The sequence below is a fragment of the Strix aluco genome, chromosome 2 (genome assembly GCF_031877795.1).
Source record: "Strix aluco isolate bStrAlu1 chromosome 2, bStrAlu1.hap1, whole genome shotgun sequence".
NCBI classification, from domain to species: domain Eukaryota; kingdom Metazoa; phylum Chordata; class Aves; order Strigiformes; family Strigidae; genus Strix; species Strix aluco.
Genome location: NC_133932.1, coordinates 74,734,020 through 74,758,047, shown reverse-complemented (window position 1 = coordinate 74,758,047; position 24,028 = coordinate 74,734,020). Strand labels below are relative to the sequence as shown.

The 24,028-nt window shown below is 44.5% G+C and overlaps 2 protein-coding genes across 3 annotated transcripts in view; both read right to left on the bottom strand.

Annotated features, from left to right (window-relative positions):
* Positions 1-6,104, bottom strand: part of EFNB2 (ephrin B2) — a 45,878-nt gene extending 39,774 nt beyond the window's left edge. Inside the window, exon 1 of the mRNA XM_074815335.1 lies at positions 4,940-6,104. Coding sequence (XP_074671436.1) covers positions 4,940-5,067 — 128 coding nt within the window. The 5' untranslated portion in view covers positions 5,068-6,104. The remainder of the gene's footprint in view (positions 1-4,939) is intronic.
* Positions 6,105-13,340: 7,236 nt separating this feature from the next.
* On the bottom strand, positions 13,341-22,609 carry ARGLU1 (arginine and glutamate rich 1). 2 transcript variants are annotated; one of them, XR_012622000.1, is made up of 4 exons: positions 21,995-22,609; positions 17,829-18,054; positions 15,403-15,971; positions 13,341-14,204 (listed from the first exon to the last, which is right to left on the bottom strand). XR_012622000.1 is itself a non-coding variant. In XM_074815334.1 (4 exons), the coding sequence occupies exons 1-4, from the start codon at positions 22,348-22,350 to the stop codon at positions 14,040-14,042; spliced, it is 831 nt and encodes a 276-aa protein (XP_074671435.1). In that variant the 5' UTR covers positions 22,351-22,606; the 3' UTR covers positions 13,341-14,039. The 2 variants fall into 2 exon arrangements, 1 of the variants encoding a protein (XP_074671435.1); XM_074815334.1 differs by having other exon boundaries at positions 15,403-15,486; positions 21,995-22,606.
* Positions 22,610-24,028: the final 1,419 nt, after the last annotated feature.

Here is a 24,028-nt window from a genome sequence, read left to right as displayed (position 1 = left end):
GCAACTCCCCCCCAAAACTCTTCCTCCTTGTCGCTCCCTCCCCACCCCCCACCCCCCACCCCCAAAATACTCCCCTCACTCAAGACAACAGTGTTCTGGTTAAAAGTCTATATTCTGTGGCCCTGCATATTTTAATCAAAATATTTCAAGCAGTTTAACATTCCTATTTAAGTTTCCACAACGCCTCAGAAAGAATGAGCTCATAAGCAAATCCATGTAGATGTATGATAAATGACCAGAAAAACAGGTTTCTTTATGTCAGCAGCCAAGGCAGGCAGACATTAGGCACACATGAATAACATTTTAATCACTATTTTTTTCTCAGAAGAACACTTTCTTCTCATTTGCAACAAGCAATTTCAAGTACTGCAGGTTGCACGACACATGAAGACCAGATCTTCAAAAAAAAAAAAACCAACCCACAAAAAAAAAAACCCAACTTAAAGCAACCCTGGCTCTGGTTGTTGCGCAGGGCTGAAAGGCCTGTCCTTGCCAGCGTGTGACAGCAGTCACCTCAGGTCCTCCCCTGACTTCCCCTTACAGGAACCTTGGCCAGAATTTAAGACAATTCTGAGTGTCACACCTAAAGCAATGCGATCTCCTTACAATAAAACAGGGAAGGGGAAAAAAAGTAAAAAAAAAAAAAAAAAAAAGGGAGGCATTCTTGTGTGTGGGCAGAGGGAGAACTTCAGTGATTTTAGCTTGACTTTTAGTCACTGCCTTTCTAAAAGCAATTACTTCATTAAACAGAGTGAAACAACGTAGCACAGCTTACAGATAACATACTTTAAGATAATTACTATAAATAATATAGCAATTATACTCCATGTATAAAAGGTTGGGGAAAATAACCAGCTCAAGAATTCGGCCTTCAGTTTGTTCTGAATTCATTTTGCTAATTCACTTGTGCTTCGGAGACCTGGCTACGAGTGCCGGAGATATCAAATGGACTGGAAGCCACCACTCACTCCTTGTATTAGCATGCCAAGTGTCAACAGCTATGTTTTGGGTACAATTTAGGAGCATGTGTTTAAATCATTTTAACCTTCCACTCCTGTTTCTTCAGCTTGAAGCTGTAATTGCTGAGGTTAGAAAGTGCGGTCCCATGACACAGGACTCCCAAATAAATTCTTGCCTAGCTGAGAGGCTCCCAAACATGTTGTGAGATATCGTTTTAGCAAGCTCTTTGTGCTCCGGCTGGCTCGCCTGTCCTGCGAAACAACGGCTGTCCATTACCTACAGTTTATCATCCTGACAAAATGTGAGGAATGTGGATGTGAAAGCACTAACAATTCCACCCCTGGTGCTTTCTCCTTTTTTTCTCTCTATATTAAAACCGACAAGATTAACCCAAATGCAAACTTCAGAGCATAGTTCAAGGGGCTATTCAGTCAGCAGTGAATGTGCATTTGTTTACCTACAAAAATAAGAATTTCAGATACAATGAGAAGCAGACTAGTCTATATGCTACTGAATAGAACATTTAACAGGGTCATCAATTGTAGTTTATTTTTATCAGTTTCTGACATGTTAGCATTCGTTCAGAGGCAGGCTGTGAAATATCCCATATATAACTGATTATCAGAGGGAGAAAAAAACAGCTATATAATCTAATTTAATCAGTGTCAAAGGCACCACTTGTGAGGATAATCTTCCACATGTCACTAAGGAGAATCGTTTTGCTCACCGGCCTATAGCATGCAGGGAATAGTGACACTTAAGACATAAGCAGTGGTTTTTTTGAATGAGATTTCTCTACCGTTTCACTAAAAGGTGCCCCATAACACTACATGATGTCCTGGGTGTCAAAGGCAGTGCTGAGCCCTTGTGAGGTGAAACTGAGGTAATCCATGCTATCTGTATACATTGTTTGTCTTGGCAGAAACAACACAGGCAGAAAGTCCCCAATTAAAAAAGTGTCAACAGGATTTAAGTCTACAGAGTAATTTTTCTGTGTTTTCAAGATCATGAGATCTAAGGTTCTTCAGATGAGAAGTCTGTGAAGTCTACCAAAACCATCTGCAACAATGATGTTTAACCTCCCAAGCAATAAAAGTCACAGGTATAATTATTTTATGTATGTCATTTAAATCTTGTGATTTGTTAGAGGCAATGAAAGCAGATCTCTAAAAGGGGAGAGAGGGGGGAACACGGGAGGGAGTTCTGTCTTCAAACTGTTACTATGTGCTCTCTATCCCAGCCACCTGCTAGAAATTATAACCTCTACACTTCAGTGCAAAACCAATTCAGTTTATATGTTCACCTTAACCTAAAATTTATTATTTCATACTCTGTATTAACCTGACTAACAACTTCTCCCAGCATTTAATTGCCTACCTGTTCAGCAGATTTATGTGTTGAGGCTTTCAATAGAGTTAAATGCACAGCTTCCCTGAATAAATTAACCAGCACCAAAGATAGTTATTATTTCAAACCTAGGAAGGAGCTTTATTATTATACTATGCCAAGATCCATTCAGCAGCTTACTTCTCGAGCTAACATTGTTTGAATCCAGAGTGAGGACAACCTCATCCAAGGAGAAATCCTTCAGGCAACCAATTGTGACAAGAATTAGTAAGAAATCCTGCTCTGAGAAGTGGAGCCGTCTCACCGGCAGCAGTATCGGTAATGCATTTGTAAGCTTCCTCAAACTACGGGCCTCCAAGTGGCCTATAAATCACTAGCCCCAGCAATTGAAAAGACTAATTTTAATAGTGCACTTCTTCACCGTGGTGATTAAGCCTCAATGAATCACTCAAGAAAACTCAATTACATCAACAGCACAATCTACTTTTAAGCGTGCATTTAAGTTGAAAAAGTAATTAGATATTATCATTAGATCTACCATTAACAACATTTAAACCTTATTTTTGTAATCAAATAGTTTAGAATTAGCCAAATGGAAACACAACTTGTACTTGATAAAGGAAGCATATCCCCAGGCTCTGTAAGATGTGTTGAATTCAGCTGCTCGGATACTTTCATTGCACTGATGGCTAATAAAAAGCTATCAAGGTAAGTTAAAAAAGCGAAGGCGGGTCGGAGCTGGCAGAGGCGAGGCCAGAGCAGCGGGTTCTTCTGCATTGGAAGAGTGACCTCTGTAGGCATAAACCCAGCAAGGGCCGGGGATGCAGAAGTCTTCCTCCTCCTCCTCCGAGGCTGAGCCGAGCCTGTTTGCCACCAGCACAGCAGGCCCACTCATGCAATGCAACCCCGGCTCGCAGCCTTTGACTTTCGATAAATTCAAATAGCGTTATACAGCCCGCTTTATAACCGGCCAGACCGCTTGATTCTCAGCTGTTACGTCGTACCTTTCTGAAGCCGAAGAAAAGCTTTAGCTATGTAGCATCATAAAAGTGCAGAGCCAGACTGGCCCGAAACTTTATTTTAACTGGCTTCCCACCCGGTGCATTACAGAAAATTATCATTTGTTACGCAGTGTTAGGAATAAAAACACTGAACTGAGCAGTCCACAGCATTCCTGTCAGTTTCTTTTTTTTCTTTAAGAAAAAAGAAAGATCAGAAAACTTCTCTGTAAAGAAACCCTACAGAGATATAGCGAATATGCCCATTATTTTAAAGTGCCGGCAAAAATCTGCAGCGCGTTTTTCCTTCACTGTGAACAACCGTAGGTGATGATGACTGTAACGCAAGACTACTTGATAAACTTGAGGTTCTGCTCCTAATTCAAACTTTGAAATCTTTACCAAACTCCTGGAGATTCTGCTACCTACACAGAATTAATCCCTGATCCAGGAAATACTCCATTCTTCTTGTCTCATCACCACCTAACCTTTCCTCTAAAAAGTCCCCGGGGAAAACAAGATGTGTACTTACTGGATTTAATGGGAAGTTCCAAATTCAATTAACGCAACGCATATGGTTTGCTTTTAAATATGTATAATTGAAGATACAGCATGAGTTAAAAGAAACTATTTTAACCCATTTCTGGTTTAAAACTCCCTAAACTTATTACAGACTATTTCTTCCTATCTGATTTTTGCTTTCCAAAATAGTGGGTTTAATCACAGAAGTTCAAAGGATTTCACAACTGAACAAAGCCAACTTATTTTGCATGTCAAAAAAGAAACGGGACAGAAACAGAAGTAGAAACAGTTTTTCATCACTGACTCAGATTTCTCTTTAGAAAGACGGCCCACTTCCCAAAAAGTTCCTCTTCCCAGTAGCAAGAATTGTGAATGTTTAAGTAAAGAAGGTTTTTTTTAAAGGATACGCTTCTATTTTAAGAGTGTGCTTGATAGTGGAAGTCCTGGGAACTTATGTACTTTTTTGCCTGGGTTTGTTAATGAAGAATGACACTAAATGGTTGTGTGATGGGTAATGCTTAGTTCATTACTCACTGACATGTGCCTTGATACCATCAACTCCACAACCAAATTTAGCCCTGTTATAAGCAGATGTAACTTCGCTGGAGTCAATGGGATGAGTTTGCATCTGCAGACGGAGAAGTTGAAGAGTATCACCCTTTCCTGGCAGCCCAGCGCGGCCCGGCCCCGCCGCTCCTCCGACCCAGGGGAGGCGGCGGCTCGGCGGGAGCGGAGCCCGGACCCCACCCGCAGGTTCCAGCCTGCTGCCGCCGCCCCAATCCCGATCAGGATCCCGATCCCGACCCCGCTCCGCTGTCCCGTCCCGCCGCGGCCTCCCCCCCCCCCCCGCCTCCCGGGTCCCTCCCGCCGGGGGCAAGCGGCGGCGCCGGGGCAGCTCCGCCGAGACACGGACCACCCGCCCCGGGGGAGGGCCAGATCCTGCTGCCAGCCCAGCCCGAAGGACCCGGCGGCAGTGTCCTCCGCCCCGTCCCCGTGGTTCCCCGCGGTCGCAGTACCGTCTGTCCCGCCCCCCCCCCCCCTCCGCGCACCGCCGCGGAGGGCAGCGCCGGCCCCCGGGGGAGGCGGCGGGCGGGAGCGGGATGGAAACTTACTTGGGGTTGGAGGAATTCCAATATATGGGGTCCAAAACGATGGACCTCGCCAGTGCAGTTCTGCATAAAACCATCACGAGTCCCCAGCAGTACTTCCAGGCGGAGGCGTCTCGCCTCCGCGCTGCCATGGTCGCAGGCGGCACCGTGTCCCTCCCCGGAGCCGCGCCAACTCCGCCGGGCGGCTCTCCCGCACCTGAGCGGCGGCAGCAGGGTGGGTGCCCGTATCCCAACAGCCGGGACGATTGATAGGGAAGAAAGAACAAAAAAAAAAATAATTAAAAAAAATCACTCGCGAAGGGTCGACGATGCACTTGGCGAGAGCTGGAAGCAGATCTACTGAGTCATGTATGCCACTCGCACGTAGGAAATTCTCCTGCGAGATAAGATCCAAGCTACCTCCGAAGTAACAACAGCAATAACACGAAAATGCAACGCCTCAGTCCTTCCTCTTACTGGGGGTCTCCCGGCTGCCTTGCAAGATGCCACTCAAACTGCCAACTCCCATTTGGATCCAGTGCGCCATACACGTTCAGTGTCTCAGGCTCGCGTGAAAAGGAGTTTTTTTTAAAAAAAGGATGAAAGAAAAGAAATGGTGGTGGGAAAAATAAAAGGGTTGGGGGAAAGGGACACAGCCTCAGCAGGAGGCTTCTCCTGTGTGTCTCTCACTGCTCCCTGCAGTTTGCAATCCGCACAGGCACCAGCCCGGGCTGTTTCGGGCAGCTCGGAAGCAACCGCGAGTCAATAAATCCACTCCGAGAGTCAGCTCTCCCGGTCCCGGGGAGGCGCATCCGCAGGGTTCCGGCTTCCCCGGGGGGCACTGCTGTCCTTGTCGCCGGCAAAGACCCCGGAGCGAAGCAGGGAAGGAAAGAGGGGGCGAAAAATAATAATTAAAGAACAAAAATAAAATAATAATAACAAACACAGGTGGCCGGGGGGGGGGGGGTCGCAGCGTCAAAACGTCCCTCGCTCTCCCCTTGCGAGATCCGCAGTGCGCGCCGCGGCGGCGGCAGGAGGAGGAAAGCCGGGCGTGGGACTTGCGCCGCCGCGGAGCTCAGCGCGGAGGAGCAGGAAGAAGGAGCGGCGCCAGCCACCGCCGTTCCCACCGCGCTGCCTTCAACCCGCGATGCTGCTGCTGCTGCCGCCGCCGCTCCGCTGCTGCTGCTGCTGCTGCCGCCGCCGCGGCGAGTCCCCGGCGCAAGAGCGCGGCCGGCGGCAGCGCGCCGCCGTAGCCATATAAGCGCGGCCCCGCCGCCCCGCCGCCGCCGCTCATAGGGCCGCCGCCGGGCCGCCGCGCTGGTTGGGCGCCGCGCGTGTCACTTACCGCCGCCGCCGCCGCGGCGGGCGGGGCCGCGCCGAGCCGAGCCGAGCCGAGCCAAGCCGAGCCCAGCCGAGCCCAGCCCAACCGCGCAGGGCCGGCAGGTAACACCCCCCGCGCCCCGCCACCCGGGGTGAGGGGAGAGCACGCTCGCTCTCAGTCACGCCGGGGCTGTGCGAGAGGCGCGACTGGCCCATGCGGGGCGAAATCGGGGAAAAAAAAATAAACACCGAAAAAAGTCTTTGCTCAAATGGAGCGTCTTTCAACTACGCTGCTGTTTAAAGAGCGGGCAGCAGCGCCAGGACTCCCCCGCACCTTCCCCGCTGTTGCGGGGCGCACCCCCCCCTTGCCCGGGAGAGCAGGACTGCTGGCGCTCCGCGGCAGCGGCCACCTCCGCTAGCGCGGAGCTCCCCGCGCAACTTTCTGCGGGTGCCCCGCCGGGGGGGGGGGGGGGAGGGGGGCTCTCCCACGCTCGGTCCTGACTGTCCCCACGGGGCCTCGGGAGTTTTCAAAGTTTATCTGGTTGCGCGACAATTAGCCACAGGGCATTCCGAAATAAAGAGGAGTTGGACACGCGGAGCCCGTTCAGAGGGGCGCTGAGGCTGGGTGCGGGTCCCTCGCCATCGCTTAGCGCCTCTTCCTTCCCTTCCGCACTTTTGGGGAGGGGGGCGGCGGGATTTTCGGATCCAGGTCTTCTTCAGACCCCTCGTATCTCGCCGGCACCTGGCCCTTTTATTTCGTTCTGTTGGCCAGGGCGAGCTACCTACGGGCAGCGCTGGAGATGCTTCCCCAGCGGCTCCGGAGAGCCCGCGGAGGGGGTGCGGGGGGCGCTGCGGCTCCCGGGGGTGCCCCCGCGGCCGCGCTCCGTGGCCTGGCTCTCGGCGGCTGGCGCGGCTCTTCCACGGGCCCACAGCTCCCACTAGCGGCCAGCGGCGGCCCTCGGCCGCGGGGGGCGGGGAAGGGGTCCCCTCGGCTGCATCCCCCCCTCCGCGGCTCCCGCGCGTCCTGCCCTGCCCGGCGCCCACGCAGTTCCCCCGCCAAAGAGGCCGCCGGTACCGCGGCCCCGGGTGGCAGCCCCGGGCCGGGGAGGCGGCACAGACGAAGGGCCGGCGCCGAGAGCTGCACCGTGGCTAAACCCCGCTTGCACCATGTCACAGTCGCTCCTGTAAAGCGGAGGGGGTTCCCGAATTTCTTCCAGTAGGGATTTCTTGCCACAATAGTATCTGCAGACAGGATTAAAAATTAAATCCCAGGAAATTACGGCTCTCTTTCTGTCTTTTCCCGACCTTTTAGCTAAGGCATGCAAAGCACATGCTACAAAAGACAGCAATAAAGAGCCAATTTCGCATAATTTTATTCTCGAAGAAATATGGACATTTACTTAAAAATCGGGTTAGTGCTGGCGCTCGTTCGGCTTTTAGACGAACGCGAAGAAGCCCTTATAAGGAAAACGACTGGCACTGAAATTTATTTCCCTGATCAATTTGGAAGAAAACGATCGTTTCCCCCTCCCTTTTTAACTAAAGTGGTGTTTCAGCCTCCGCCGCCCTGCCTGGCAGAGACCGCTCCTCTCGCTCGCAATGGAGGGGAGAAAGAGTTTTGAGGCGCGCTCGATGCCCCATAGATTTTGTGTTAATTGTGTTTGGTAGTTGTCTAATGAAACCTACCACTCAAGGAAACAAGGAAATCAGTTTGCTTTTCACACAAAACATCGAATACGTTTTAAGTAAACTGCTTAATTAAATTTAATTTGCAGCGAGGAAGGAATTGCAGATCCGGCGACGCAATTTGGTGGAAAAGGATCCGATTCCCAGGACGGAAACTTAGCACTCAAGTGGGAGACAGAGATTGGGTATCTATGCTCATCGAGGGGCATCAAAGGAGAGCTTTGCCAGCGAGGGGAGGAAAGTACTTAATTATTAAACTTTTAAACAAATGTGTGGTGTGTATCCAGTCGTGAGCCAATGTAAACACTGAGCCTGATAAATGCTTATCGCAACAGAGACGTGTAAAATAGGTTTACCTCAATTTTGTGATGCTGCTTCTTCTGTTTGTTTTGAAGCAAAAGGTTACGAGCGGTGTTTTGTAAAAGCTGTGAGTAAACTGTGACCTCTAACTCTTCGTGTCCTTGCTTTAAGTAAACCAGAGGAAATGAAGAGCCCTGGTATTGTCTGAAAATATCCTCCTGTAGCTAAATATATCAGTCGACTTCTATTGTCCAGCGGCTAATCATTTTACGTAAATACAGCTGTTTTACTCTACTCTGCAGCATCCTATTGACGGACAGTGTAGGTGCATAAAAATCCGCGTTGTTAAAATCACTTTTAAGTAAGAACCTAGAGGAAAACGAGAATTTCTCTCTCAGATAACCCAAGTAACAAAGGTTTAGACGTCCAAATAAATGGGGGCTCTCGGTGGCTACTCCATTCGGGTGACCCTTTTTGCCCGAGGGGCCGATCCCCGCGACTGGAGTCGGGGCGGGGGGCGCTTTCGGCGGAGTTAACAGTTGCGGGGCCGGGCCGGGAGGCGGGAACCGGGGCCGGGGCCGGGGCCGGGGCCGGGGCCGGGGCCGGGATCGGGGTCGGGCGGCGCTCGGCGGGGCGGCGGCGGCGCGGAGCCCCTTGGCAGTCGCGGTGCGGCCGCGTTCCCTCCCCGTCCTCCCGCCTCCCGCTGCACCGGCCGCCAACTTTCCCGTCTCGCTTCCGAGGAGCGGCAGGGATCGCCTCGGACACGGAGGAAACGTGAGAGTTCGGGTTGGGGACGGGGGTTTAAAAGCGAAAAAAGCTCACGGGTGTTAGGAAGTTAGCAATCGGCTTCGGCCGCAGAGGCGGCTTCTCCGCGGGCTATTTCAGGAGGAGGTCCCGGCAGATATTTCGGGTTTCTCGGGGAAGGCGGTTTCCTGGCAGGCAAACTCGCGGGGGACAGGCTTCTGGGGGGAGGAAATCCTGTCGCGGCCGTGGGAGCGGCGCCGCCGTCCCCCCGTACCCGGGCGGCCCGGCTTGGCAGGCGGGGGTGGGTGGGCGGATGGATGGATGGATGGATGGATGGATGGATGGATGGATGGATGAGCGGGTCCAGCGAGCAGGTGAGACCTGCCTTTCTCTCTGCCTTCAGGGAAAGACCGGGACTCTGCCATTTGCACCGCTTAAACCTTTATTTTCTGTACCTCTGTCAGCCTTACAGCAAAAATCGCCTTTATTGCTGAATTACCCCTTTCAGCTTCTTCCTGACAGTCATGGGGGCGATAATTACGCAGATACTGGCTCTGATCCTACGAAGTCTCTAACAAAACGGCAGCCAATCTGAATGGGATCAGGATTGGGCCCATCACCCCTGATTCTCTTCTAAACATCAACCTAAGCATCAGCAATGAGAATACATGGGACATGAAGTTTTTTATTATGTGGAAAAGCTCACCATCGTTCATCACTACTTGAAAATTTACCAAGTTTGAAAGTCGAAAAGAGATAACTCAATAGATACAATTACTGTTACATTTAATAAAGACAAATGATCGCATGATCGATGCTTACTGATTTAAATTGTTTATCGGTTGTACAAAAACCCAGGTGTGCTGGATACTTGAAACAGCTCCTAAAATATCATTCACACCATAACAATGCATTTTCCGCACTTACGGTAGAGTATATATCTAGATGCTAATTTGTCTTCTCCATGTCTGTTTCATAACCACAATTTTGGTTAACCATAGCTTCTTAGAAAATGAGCTTGACTCCTCCTAAATACAGCCATAGAATTCAATCAGACTTGCAATAAAAATAAAAAAAGACATTGATACATCCTAACCATACATTTTAATTCTCTCTTTGACTTATTTTTATACTGATTCTCAGTATCACTCTGTGAAAACAAAAATTCTTGCATTATTTTGTGGTCTGTGGTAAGATATATGGGGTGGGAAACAAGACCCAGGATCCACCTTCCGCTACATGACCAGCCTTTTATAGGGGTTTATGTCCCCTTGTGCAGAGCTGACCTCTGAGCCAGCACAGCCCTTGGTTCTATGTGTCAGCCCAGGGAAGATGATGGGAAGCATTAGGATGTTCAGTATGGAAACGTCAAGAGAAGCTCAGCGCTCTTCAGTTGGCCAATAAAACAGTGGGATGGGAAGAGGGGGATAACCCTGGAATGCATGCATTTGATGGTACTGGCATGAAAATGGAAGAGGTGCGTGACAGTCGTGGTTCAGCTCCAGCAGGACTGGTCTGTCAGTTCAAAACCGTACCAGCCCAGGCATTTCAACCATATCCTCCTGCCTCGGAATGAGCCTTGGGCACACAGGCAGCTCCACAGTTCTTGTCTGAAATAAATCACCTCTGCAATGCAAACTGAAAGTGTTTATCAACTTGAACTTCATCTGAACTTGCACTGCAATAACGGAGCTAATTATTTTCTTCCTGCTTGCCAAAGGGACAACACATCCCCAAATACTCTGAAAACATTTAACGAGACACTTCATGCAGTGAAGAGTGAATCACAATCAACACCTTTGTATTTGGTGTACATGCAAAAAATGGCACAGAAACTCAAAACAATTGTTAAGAGGGCACATTAATAGCATCAGAAAGAGGGGTTTATGATCTTCAAGTCAACGAGGGCAAATAGGGTGAGGTGTACAAGGTGGCACAAACCTTAAGAGAAAAGGAGAGACAATGAAGATAGATCCTTCTTTTCCAAGACAAGATAGGAGCGGATGAAGTATTGATACTTTAGTAAGATAATACTGACATATCTGTCTATACGTATGTAAGCAGTTACTTGGCAGCTTAGACATCTCGCCAACCTAATTGTCTCTGCTTTGCTAAGCTTCAAGGACACCAACTCTCCAGTACAATTCACAGCAGTCAGCTTTCCACTTGTGCTTGGAAAAATGATGATAATGAACATGGGAAGTTCAGAGGGCAGTTTAACAAATCTCCAAAGTAATAGCACACTGCTAGGGTAACGCTGTAAGGCCTTCCACTCTCTCCTGCCTCTGCTGGATAGATGCACTGTTTGGTATTAAAATAATTCTTCAGGACATTTACGAACAGGGGTTGGGAAAACTAACATCTCTTCTGTTGTCATATAAGGGAAATGAATACTGCTCAAGGTAGGTGGCAACAAGAAGTGCCTACCTGCCTCCCTGGGGAGGGGGGGGGAAGGAAAAAAAAAAATCCACAAAAAAACAGAACCAAAAATTGCCTAACCAAACTTTGAAGTTCAAACTTCAAACTGTAATGAAATAGAGATTAAACACCCAAGACAATTTCTAACAGGAATTTCTCTAGGTCGGTTAATATCCTCATAAAGACCCTACCCCCCCAGCTCATACTCAGCTTAATCACTATCTAAATGTCTACATTCTAACCTATTTTGCATTAGACTGCTATCAAGTTCTTATAATCGGCAATTTACCCATCTCCCAAACTGTGTGCACCTCTATTTTCCTAGAAATTAACAGTAACCCTGAAGTCCTACAGTGATTTTAAAAAGAAAGAAAACCCCAGAATAACTCAAATGTGATGCCCACCCACATTGGGTCTACAAAAAGCTAATAAATACAGAATAGGTTAGGACAGTAAAGATAGTGGTTTCTACCAACTGAACTTCTGTCCCAACAAAAAAACCAGCAATTTGTAGCTCCTTTTCCTTTTTTGAGGGCAGGGAGAAGGAAACACAGGTAGGAAGGTGTGGAATGTCATCTAATTGTGATGAGACATTTTGTCCACACAGTAGTCCTAAAGGTACAATTGAAAATAACCTCTCAAAGTCCAAGCTATGCAATGTGAAGTGTAAAGAACAAATGCTACTATTCAGCAGCAAATCAGTGATGCAGAACAAAATGCTTGATACCGCAGCTGCGTGTATGACAACTTAGCTTCTTGCTTTTAGAAGAGGAGAGGAAACAAAAATGCATAGGTCTGTTTTGAGTATTGACTTTTAATAGCTTGTTTCTCATAAGGGAACAGGGGATGTTTTCTGGTTTAGAAATACAGGTAATCAGTTGAGCTTTAAATACAGCCTGCTCCTGCCAACAGGTCATGTACATGATTTATTTGGCTTCAGCTTTTGTTTTTATGCATTAAGCAACCTTCAACCTTCTTTTGTAATACAATATATAGACAAATTTAAGTACAGTAATAGTGTAGGTATCTTACTGTCTTCACATTTTTGACATACTGGACAAAGCGATACACATCAGTCTGCCCCCAAGTCCAGGTTTCATACAAAGCACATTGAATACTGCTTTCAGTGGCACACTCAACTTGCTCTCACATTTAGTTTGCCAAATCTACCGAAACAAATTCCTTTGGGAATATTAGGAATTACTTCCAACTTTGTCCAGTGACATTCAAATGCTCAGGCAACTACTGGTATCTTTCATTTTATGATTACTACAGATGTTGCACACTGACAGGAAAAAGAAAGTTTTAGAACTGGACAAGCTATAGCAATCCAGGTTTTGGTAGAAGAATTATATACAAAAAGGGGACTTTTATATATAGTTTTTAGTCTGTAGTTTCATTTTTCAAAATAAAACCTGTATATATAAATGGATAACATTCAAGATCTGTATATGAGTAACAGTTGCTTTCTGGTTAAAACAATATATTTAGACAGAATCTCACTTTCTGTTTTTCACTTCCAAGTATGCTAGCCGGTCCAGTCCTTCGGGAAAAAACCTTCCATTTTTAAATCCTTTAGGATCCATCAGATTCATTATATGGTAATGACCTTAACTTACACAATATACTATATTATGAGGTGAACTGAAGGGGATTAGATAGCAAAGTATTGGTCTGGGTGCAGTAAGCCAAACAGCTGTTTAAACATGATACTACAGCTGAAATAAGTCTCTGTCAGAATAAAAACCAACATTCATGAAAACAGCAGCAGCCATCGAAAACATTCACAACTGCAGGGATCTTTTACCGTGTGTAATTTTGCATTATAAGTAGGAGAAGCCACAATAGTTTAAAGCAAAATTAAAAAAAATACCACTATAGTCTTGAATTTAATAATGTGAATTGTCACTCTTATAGCTGTTTATAGAAGTGTACTAAAAAAATTTACTTAAACATATGAATTTAAGACTTTGACTTTATTCAGCAAATTGGTTTATTTACACAATGGGAAACGCTGGTTGAATGCTGTCAATGTAATAAAAACAAATCTAACAGAGACAATACTGAACTCTCTCTATGTATTCATAGCAGAAATGACAAACTATTTCCTTACCTGTATCAGGAACATCAAGCGCAACAATGGGACAGTATCATAGGACACTGATTTGACAATAAACCACAGAGGTCCAGTAATACTATGGCAATTTACTCATGTATTTACTGACTTTAAAAAAAAAAAAAAATTAAAAGTCAGCAATACCCAGTATAAAGTTCTATCAATTATCAGAGTCAAACTCTGATGAGAAGGTCAGTAAAACCTTATCCGATCATCCAGAATTCATAAAGTGACCCGATCTGCTTCAGACCACTAATACAGAAACAAAATTGATGAGAACAGATTACCCTCTAAAAGGCAACCATGATCTGATAGGGTTTAACTTAATGGAAGTTTTAAAAAAAAAAAAAAAAATTAAGAATTGCAGAGCACAGCCCCTATTAGAACAAGCTAACTTTCCAGACTTTCAAAAAAGACAAAAAAAAAAATTGAGAGAAAAAAAAACACTTCAACATGAAGCTACCATACAAAGTTTTTTTTGTTTTCCTTTTTTGTTAGGTTTTTTATTTCTTTTTTCTTTTAAGAGTTCAGAGTTGCAATTTAATCCTGGCTTTTTAGTGAGAAGGACAGTTTTGGCCTAGACTTTCCTTTGCCCAGGATAATTTTTTGCTCTTCCTTTTGCTGACGTTGTCTCTCTTGTTCTAGTTTCATCCTCTCCTCATGAATCTTTCTTTGTTCTTCAACAATTTTCAATTGTTCTTCAGCCTACATATGAAAATGGTAGAATTTAGGCCAGTGTATTTTGTAGTCATAAAAGCAATTTACAAGTCCGTATTAACTTCCAAACAGGTCCAATCCTGCACAGGTATGTAAGCAGTTCTACCTGAGCTAGATGCCATAGTTGGTTTCAGTGAAGCTATTTATAAATATGGTTATTGGAACTGAGTTTAGAAGAAACACTGAAAACTTTACAGCTAATCTATTGAAATCTTGAGTGTTTACATGCAATGTTTTTCATCATTGCTTTGATAACAACATATTATAATTAAGTCAGTGTACATGTAGAGAAATTCCTGACACCTGTCACGTGTCAGATGAAGACACAATGTAAGGAAGTAACAGACTTTCAAACAGAGGTTTCCCCACCCCAAAACCCATCTAAACCCCCCTAATTCAAAACCTTCTTTACTTGATTTGTAACAAGTCAATCCACGGACTTATTGGTTCCCAGAGCTCTTCCAAAGGTGCTTATTTTGTTTATTATGTCAGTTAACACCTTAAATTTTCTATTTGTCCCATTTTCACCATATGAGGTTGGGAAAAGGGTAAAGCAGAAAGATCTAAAGCAGATGCAATTCAAACAAACAGTTTTAAGAAGCATCATCTTTACCCGAAAAAGCTGTTATTACTTGGGTAATTGAAACTGACACGAGTTCAATCAAAATTTAGAAGTAGCTTAGTTTGGCTTATCATCATTAATTTATTAGAATCAGCTAAATCATATTGTTCTCATAAGGCAGGCACCTGCTTACATAGGCCAACATAAGCTAGACTTCCATAACTTAGACAGCTTAAGCTTATGCTGAAAGTCCCTTTCAGCACTTCTACATCAACACTGTACTCGTCTCAAATCCAGTTTGTACTTGTCCTGCTCAACAAAACAGAATTAGTCACTTCTGTTCTAGAAGCTGAACATGTCTGCAATCTTACATCAACCTTCCTTGTGAGATATGGTTAAAAATGTACTTTTTGAATTCTGAAGGCAGCTGTCTTCCTCTAAATTAATTGCACCTGAACTATTTTTTTCAGACTAGTGTTACTGCTAAGGATCTGGTCTCTTAGGCTCAAGGGAAGGAGAGCAACAGTAACCAGCAATTAAAGGGTTGATTTGTTTAACTGTGTTGCAAATCAGGCAGAGGGACCTGTATTCCCCTACAGAACAGTTAACTAATTCTTCACATACCAGTTTAGCTTGTGCTTCTGCAATTTTTCGATTATTCTCTTCTAGTATTCGCTCTAGCTCCTCACGCTTTGCACGCTCTTCTTCCTAAACGGGAGGACAGGGCAAGATGTTAGTAAAGTAAAATATTCATTTCTGCGTGTTCACTAATCTTTCTCAGAATTCTTCTGTGAACTGACTTAAAGTGGCAGCTTTACAGCCACCTATTTTGTCTCACAACGGTAAATTGTGCAGCCACTAAAACTGGTTTCTAGTACTCAATTTAAATCATCCCGCCCAGTCCAAAGAGCAACCAACTAAACCCTCCCTAATCATAGAATCCTGACAATTTATTACTAGAATTTTAATATCACACAAATCAACAAGGACAACTACAAAAACTGGATAGTATTTACCAAATTAAAAAGTAATATAGAAAATATAAATAAAGTGAATAGTTTGTCTCACCAATTAAGTATACCTACGTATTCTTTACCTATACTCCTTTAATCAGCATTAAAAGTTGAATATTTACTGTCTTGTCCAGTGTCCTGCAGAGTGTGCTCCTCGGCTGCCATACGCGCCAGCTTCCTCTTTAAAATGATTTGTACTGTTAGCTTGGCAATACCTGCATCAGCAGCTCAACCATTTATAAAGAAACAACATACAAGGAAGGCTGAGCTGAGGAATGCAGATGTTTATGATAAGAAGGAACAAAAATATGTAAATCATTCCTAAGGCAAACAATTAATAAGAAAAATACATTTACTGTTAGTGAAAAATACAAATGGTAATCCATACTTCATGGAGCTATGGGCTTCTTTCATGGGGAGAATGGACTTAACATTCAATATTTTGACAATTTTAAGACAGCTGAAACTGTCATTTGCAGTCTGAACTTGGAATTCAGGAGTCCAGGGAAGGCAAAATCAGGAAATAAAGCCTTGCAACTGTTGTTTTCTTGGTGAATTGTATGCAACTCTGTTATGCAACTCATAAATATGAAGACTGCGTGAAAGTTTTTGAGGTGTTTCAGTTCACGTAATATATATCCGAATTATTTTAGTATTTGGAAGATTTAAAGTTAGCCAGAGGTTTGTGTCTGTGTAAGAAAAAAAAGTTAATACGAACAAAGCAAGCATACGAAGAGAAAACTTCTTACTATGACTAGTAACCAGCTACTAGCTAGCACTCTTCACTCCAGGCATGGAAGTTTATTCTGTCTTAAAAAGAATTGATGGGACTTCTCCTCATCACGTGACAATAGCAAAAATACGTTAAAAAAAAAAATCCATCTGATCAAATGAAAACCTCTATACATGAAGCACTTTCTGACTACAGACATCTAAATTCAACCTAAATTCTTTCATAGTAAGGTTAGAATTTGCAAACAGGTTTAATATTTTTAATATTTGTTGTAATTCAGCGTTCGAGGGTTTGTTTTTTGTTTTAATTTAAAGCTATGATGTGACAGACAAGTCACATTTAGTATGAAGGGGAAAAATTCACTGCTACTGTCTTTCCTTTTGTGAGCCAATCAAAATATCAATTTAAAATAAACTGTGTAGGAGGTACAGAGTGAAAAAGGCATTTGAGACCTAGGACTATTTAGCACAAATTTCCTTTACAGTTTAAAGTTTGTCTTGAAATTTCTGGATCCTGGAATGATTGGTGCAGGCAGGCATCAAAGCCTTTAGTAGCAAATTACTGTCTCACAGAAAGACATTTTCAGCTTCTGCTCCAGCTGCTGATTAAAAAAACCAAAAAAACCAAACAAAAAAACCAAAACCCAAGTCACATGTTCAGCTTGACTTCAGACAAGGGCAACCTGCTCTTTTATAACTTCTAGGGAAAAAAAAGGAGTTGTTAGTAGTTATTAAAAATGGATATAATGATTTGGACATAGATCCTTCGTGAAGACGTGGATGGGTTTATGCTCGAAGTCCCAGAATTAGTCCAATGTATGCTCAAGGAAACTGTTCATTTTAAATGAAGAGTAAGAAACCTATTTGTTAAAGACAGGTACTGCAGCTCGCTGCTGGACCCTGCTTTTTGCCTGACTGAAGGCAACAGCCTCTTACAGTCTAGGTAAACAAAATGAAACAAATGAAGGATACATAATTACAGATTTTCAATACCCTTCCCCAAAAATGAAAGGACCGCTGATAAATCCTGCAGCCATGGCAAAAGTTTCAAACAATTCTGAAATATGTAGGTCAGTTCCATTAAAAATCAAGTATCCTTGTTCAGGTTTTAGGAGAATAACTGTTTAAGTATCAGTGAGCTCCTCTGAATAGGCTAGAAATTAAGTTTCGTAGCAATGCAAGTTTATACGAGAAGGGAATTAGATTTGCTGTATTCCATCTCTTTCTGAACCGAACAGGAAGCACAAACCGACACTGAAAGTTTTGCCATGGACTGTCTCTACTTTCCAAACGACCGAGCGTTACCTCTCTGGCTTTTTGTGCTGCAAGTTCAGCTTGTCGCTGTCGCTCGAGTTCTTCGAGCAACTGTTTTTCCATGATGCGCTTAGCCTCCTCCACCCTGCGGAGAACCTCTCGCTCAATCTCATCCTTCCTTTTCTCCAACTCTTCTTCCACACGTTTAGCCACAAGCTCTTCCACTCTTCGAGCAGTTTCTTCCTCTATGAGTTTCTCTTCAATTTCTTGTTGACGACTACAAAATGCAAACATGAGGATTACCTTTTTAATCAGTAAAGAATAGTTGCACTGAAAGAAACTTTCAAAAACACAGCATCAGCCACTTACTGAATCACTTTTAACCAGTTTTATACCTTATACACACAGATCATATATTTAAATAATGTTTTGCCCTACATTTAAGGAAAGCAAATATTCAGGCAATCAGTGTTCCTATCACATGGAACCCATTCAGACCATACTATATTTAGCATCTCTCCATCTTATCTCAAGAGACCTAAGTTTAAGACAACAGCTTATCATACTACATCTTGATCATTTTTAGGGGAGAATAAAAAAAAAGAGCCCACCCAACTTCGGCCATTCCTCACCCTTCAGGAATTAAATGGTCTCAATTTTAAGCCATATGTAGCAATAATATCCTGTAAAATCTTGTTTTAAAAACAGCACCTCAGAGGCACCAAACATGTCTAATAACTAAAACAGAACACAGAAGCAACAGAATTTGTGATCTGAATATTTTAACAAGAATTCCAGGTATTGTATCTGTAATCTAGTTATCCAATCATTTACCTTATCCAACTTCAAATATCTCAGCTCTCCTTAACTTCTTTATTGCAGCACTCTGTTACTACCTTAATTATCCAAAATAAAATACACCAAGTGCTAAATAAATCCTAGCAAACTTTCCAGTTTTCCATGTTCTGAATTTCACAAGTATTTTCAAATGTCTTCTTGTCTTTATTTTTGTTTAACAGCAGCATTATCATTTAGCCTGAACACTGTTTTAACTTTCCATTAAAAAGGATACAAAAAGATCAGATCAATTCTCAGGTTTATTACCAAATGAAGAAAAAAAAAATAGTCTTCCAGGTAGTAATCACAAGGACAATATGGCAAGTAGATATCCAAAGACCAATAAAAGTGAATACTGTATAGGTATGTTTCATATAGTACTATTTAAAATTATTATGGGTTTTGGGGAGAAGGTTGGTCTTTTTAACCTTGAAATCGAACTTTCATTTTAAGTAATCCATAAAGTAATAGCAATCTTGTAAATTCATCTTCTGGCCTGTCAGCACCAGAAGTCCATGATTTAGAGTAACTACTATTGTTGTAATATCCTAATATCCTGTCATTTTCATAATGTTTGCATTATCCTATCTTCTTTATATTGAGTGACATAAGAATTCATTAAAAAAAACGTTACAGGATTTACTAACTTTTAGATTTCCCAGTGTACAATTTGCAAACATGCAATAGGAAATAATGAAGTATGGATTACTGATCTAGATAAACATGTGAAATACCAAGGTGAATTCTGATTTCCCTTGTTCATGTACCTTCTCTTCAAAAGTGTACTGAAACAAGTGCATAGTCTATCTCCTTCAGCAAAAGTTTTGGAACCCTCAACTTAAAACATTCAGCCCCAGAAGACAAATTCTATTTATATTATGTTCCTCAAGAGATAGCAAGCTTATCTGGTGGCACATTAGGCCAACATTCACTTTTCCTAAAGCAACACAAAATATCCTGAGGCGATTTTACCTAGACCACCATCACCATCCAGAAAAACACATCAACCCCATTCTGTTAGTGTGTCTCTGCCAACCCACTACCTACTATCCTTTCTGGACAAATTTTTAAACATCCTTTAGATACTAAATACTCTTTTATTTGCAAAGGTTTTTCTTCCCTCTTATGAGTATTTATTCAGCAGCAAGTACTCTCACTGTCCTGTACTGATACAGCTTAGCATAGATAAGAGGCTATTCTACAGAAATAATTTTTCAGAAAGCTCATATTCCTGCGTTTTATTCAACCATTTTAGCTTTATGTTTAACATCAGGGAAATCCAGAATAAAAGTTAACTAATTGAATATAGTACCGTAGCTACAAAAAATCCCGACACTCATGTCTGAAGTAAGTTTTCAAATACCCTCAGCAATTGATGACATACTCAAATTAAGCACTGGGCCTGCACAGGTTTCATTTTTCTCACTCCAACAAATTCCATTAAAATTTAATTACACCAAGCAAATATATCTTTTCACATTCATAGGCAATGACAATATTACAAATATATAATAATATATATAATGACTTCGAGTTTATCAAGAAAATAAATTATAACCAGATAGAAATCTCAATGATCTATTCTGTACTTTATACCAACTATTAATTTTTTTTAAATCACATGAACTTACAGTTTTTTATATACAGGTGTAAATTTATCATCCTGACCTACTGAGTAACAGATAAGTCATTAATGTAAAAGTAGTTTTAGTATGCTCTTATTTACTTCCTAAAGATTAATTTTATAAGATCTGCAGAAAAGAAACTGATTACATTTCAGAAGATTTCTGAGAAAAAAAACCCGTCATATTTGCAAGACCGTCATAGAAAACTAGCACTACAAGAAAAAGCAGAAGCTAGGCTATGTATTAAGATTTGGACACAAGAAAATCACTTTATGAACTGTCTACTAGTTAATTCAGTCAGCAAGAAAGTACTTACTTCTTCCATGAACATGAGTATACACTAACATATATAAAATGTACAGACGATTTACTCAAATACCATAGTTTTCTACTCTATTAAATTTTATTGTTTTTTCTTTTTGAAATTTAAAGTGTATTCCAGAAGCATCAAAATTCTATACCCAATCGTTTCCAATATTATTTCTCCCTCGAAAGTTGACTTTTCTGTTGCCAATATCACTCAAATGTCATATTCCTCCTATAGGTCATGAGTATTTTAAAATTTCAACGCTTATATAGAAAACTTACTTATGAACTAAACCAGCTCCAGAATACTAGGATAAACTATTCACTGTATTCTGAAATTGTTAAGCACATTCCAATTCCCCACTAATAGCAGATATGCACAGAATATTTTTATTAATGTAGGCACTGAATAAAACTATAAACCACAAAATTAGGATCAGTGACTCAAAAAGCCTTCAACATTTTCACGTGATGTTTATGTTATGGTGTTTACGATGACATCTTGTCAAATTCTGAAGCTAGTGAAGATTATTGACAAACAAAAATGACAATGACAACTCAGGTGATCAAGCCTTCTGAAGTACAGTTAGTATTTCATTAGAATAACGCTGAAATAAAACTCAAAGCTCCACCTTGGAACTAACAGAACTACTTGGCTTCACATGTCCAAACAAGTGCTATTTCTGGATTCAGTGCTCCAGTGAGCAAGGGTAACATTCAAAGAACAAGAATCACTTTACCACAACTGTTAAAACCATTGTTATCTCTGTTGCACAAAGGTCTCTCTCATAACTTAACAATATTGTTAAACATCTTAATGCACATTGAATGTTCATGAAGATAGAATTTATCTATCTCTATAGACTTTATAAATAACCACATCCCCCACAATGAAAACTGAGAAAGGTTTCAAATGAAACAGGTCACCGGATCTCTCACTGTCCCATTCGGCAGGAAAATATAAAAACCCCTCAGCATTAATACAGTCGTTGCATAGCATTCCTTAAAAGCCGAGCAACTCCCGATGCCTCCGCTCGACGCCTAACAAGCTCCACGCAACAAAGGGGAGGGGCGGGCGGTGTGGCAGCGCTGCACAAAGCCTCCTCGGCGCGGAGGCCGCCGCAGAGGGAAGTTTCCGCGCAGAGCTGGGGAGTCGCGGCAGATGGGGAGCGAGCAGCGCCGGCGGACGGGGAGGCAGCGCGCAGGAGGCCCGCACTCCGCGGGGGCGGCCTCTAACCCCCCCCGAGGCAGCGAGGCTTTAGGAAAGGGAAGGATGGCGGGAAAACAGGCAGAGGTTAGGCCTCAGCGAGGGCCTAAACGCCTTTAACCCAGACGCAGGCAGCCCTTGTCTGGAGGAGGAAGACGCGGAGAGAAAGGCACCAGGGCGCCCTTCCTCCCCGTTCCCCTCACCCCCCGCCCTGCCGCCCCCAGCCCGGCCCCGGAGCTCACATTTTCCGCTGCCGCTCGAACTCCGCTTTTTTCTCTTCCTCCTCCCGCTTCTGCTTCTCGTCCAGGCTGCTGCGCTTGCTCACCGTGCGCCCGAAAATGTCGATGCGGTCGGGCGGGGAGGAGGCGCGATCGCGCTCCCGTTCCCGGTCGCGGCGGGAGGAGGGGGCCGTGTTGGAGCGGGAGCGGGAGCGAGACTCCCGGCGCCGGTTCCGCTTACTCTCCCGGGACTTGGAGCGCTTCCGCGCCCGCTCCTTCTCCCGGGAGCGGGACCGCGATCGGCTCCGGTTCTTCTTGTTGTGCTTGGAGCTCTTGGTGTGCTTGGAGCGGGACGAGCTCCGGCTGCGGGACCGGCCCATCCCGGCAGAAGAGGAGGCCGCGCCGGCGACCGCCCGACCACCCCCGCCCCCTTCGCTAGCGGCGCCCGAGAGAAGTGCGAGGAGGCTCTGCACGCATCAGCACCGCCCGGGCGGGCCCCTTGTCCTCTCTCTTTCCACCGCTTTGCGCTGCGAGGAGAAGGAGCAGGCCCCGAAAGCGGGAGCAAGTCCGGACGCAGGCAAGATGGCGGCCCTAGCAGAGCGGTGACTCTCTTCTTCCGCCCCACAATGCACTGCGCCGCGCTCCAGCCGTTTGCTCCGCCGCCTTCGGCGTCGCGCCGGAGGAGCACGAAAGCGCTCGGTAATGTTCGGCAGCCAATGGCCAGCGCTGCTCGAGGAGGAAACCCCGGCAGGCAGCTCTTCGCTCTGCGCATGCGCGCGGCGGGCGCTTGGGCGTCGCGGCGTGTCGGGGAGGTTGCTTGGGACCGGGGCGGTTAAGGGCGCCCGGGTCGGGCTTTCGGGGGTGGGCCGCGAGCTGCTCCGCCCGCCGGCGTCCCTCGCAGCGGCGCTGTACTTGCCGCGCCGTAGGTCCGTTTGCCGTTAGTGCAGCGGGGCCGGTCGTGCTTGGGCCCGGCCGCGGTGAGGGCAGCCTCCTGAAGAGCCCGAGGAGTTGTGGGTGTGGGGGGGCGGCTTAGGAGGGGAAGGCGTGGGGGGCTTTGGGCTTTTGGAGGCCCATCCAGCCTGGGAGGCCGCCTCGGGAGGCGTGTAAGGGCCAGGCCGGGGCTGCAGTGCCACCTGTGGGTGTTTCCCTAGTGCGCGCCCCGCGCGAACGCTCTGTCCGTGGGGTCCCCTCGGCCCGTTTCCCTGCGGTGTGCTGCCCGGGGAGCTGCGGCCTGCGCGAGCGGCCCCGCCTCCGGTGCCGCCCTGCTCCACAGAGGAGGAATTGCCGTATTTTTCTTTAATTTTTTCAAGCTTTGATTCTTCTTGTTTGTGTTTTGTTTTGACATAGGGGGCAGAGGGTATGTACCACTGAAGATTAAGAAGTTATGAAAAACAATTAAAGCCCCCAATAAATTGTGAGCACTTTTTTTTTCTGAGTCCTCTGTTGAACCACAGAGTCACTGGGATCTATTTCCTTGTACTGCTCTCTAAGGTGGCACAGTGAATGGCTGTTTTGACAGTAGGGAGAGTTTACCTGTACATGTTATTGTCCTTTGTTAACAAATGGGCATGTTGGCAAAGGAAGCAGCTTCAGGTCATGCAGAAAGTATGAACTAACAGTAGGCATCTCTGTACAAGGTTTTTATCCCAGTTCTGCCATGTAATTGTTAGTCTTTTCTGCCATAACAAAATTTGCAATTGATGTTATTCCTGATTCTAGGTGAATTGGCGCAAACTATAGATTGTTAAGCCTGCTCTTCCAGTGGTAATCAGCTCCTTTATGTCTTTCACAATTTGTGCTTTTTAAAAAATATCTCTACATTTTTAGTACGTTTAAGTATGTTTTGCAAAACATTCCTTTAGTCACTGGACAAAATCCAACTTCAACTAAAGGTCTTTTCATCGAAGTCTTTTGTCTGGCTTATTTTTCTTGAAGGACAACTTTCTTATGTTGAAATTCAGACTTACTCTGATTAGTACCAAAAATAAATAAAGCATCTTTCTGACAGACCACTTTGCAAGTAACAGCAGAGTAATTGCGAAACCTGCATGGCAGGAG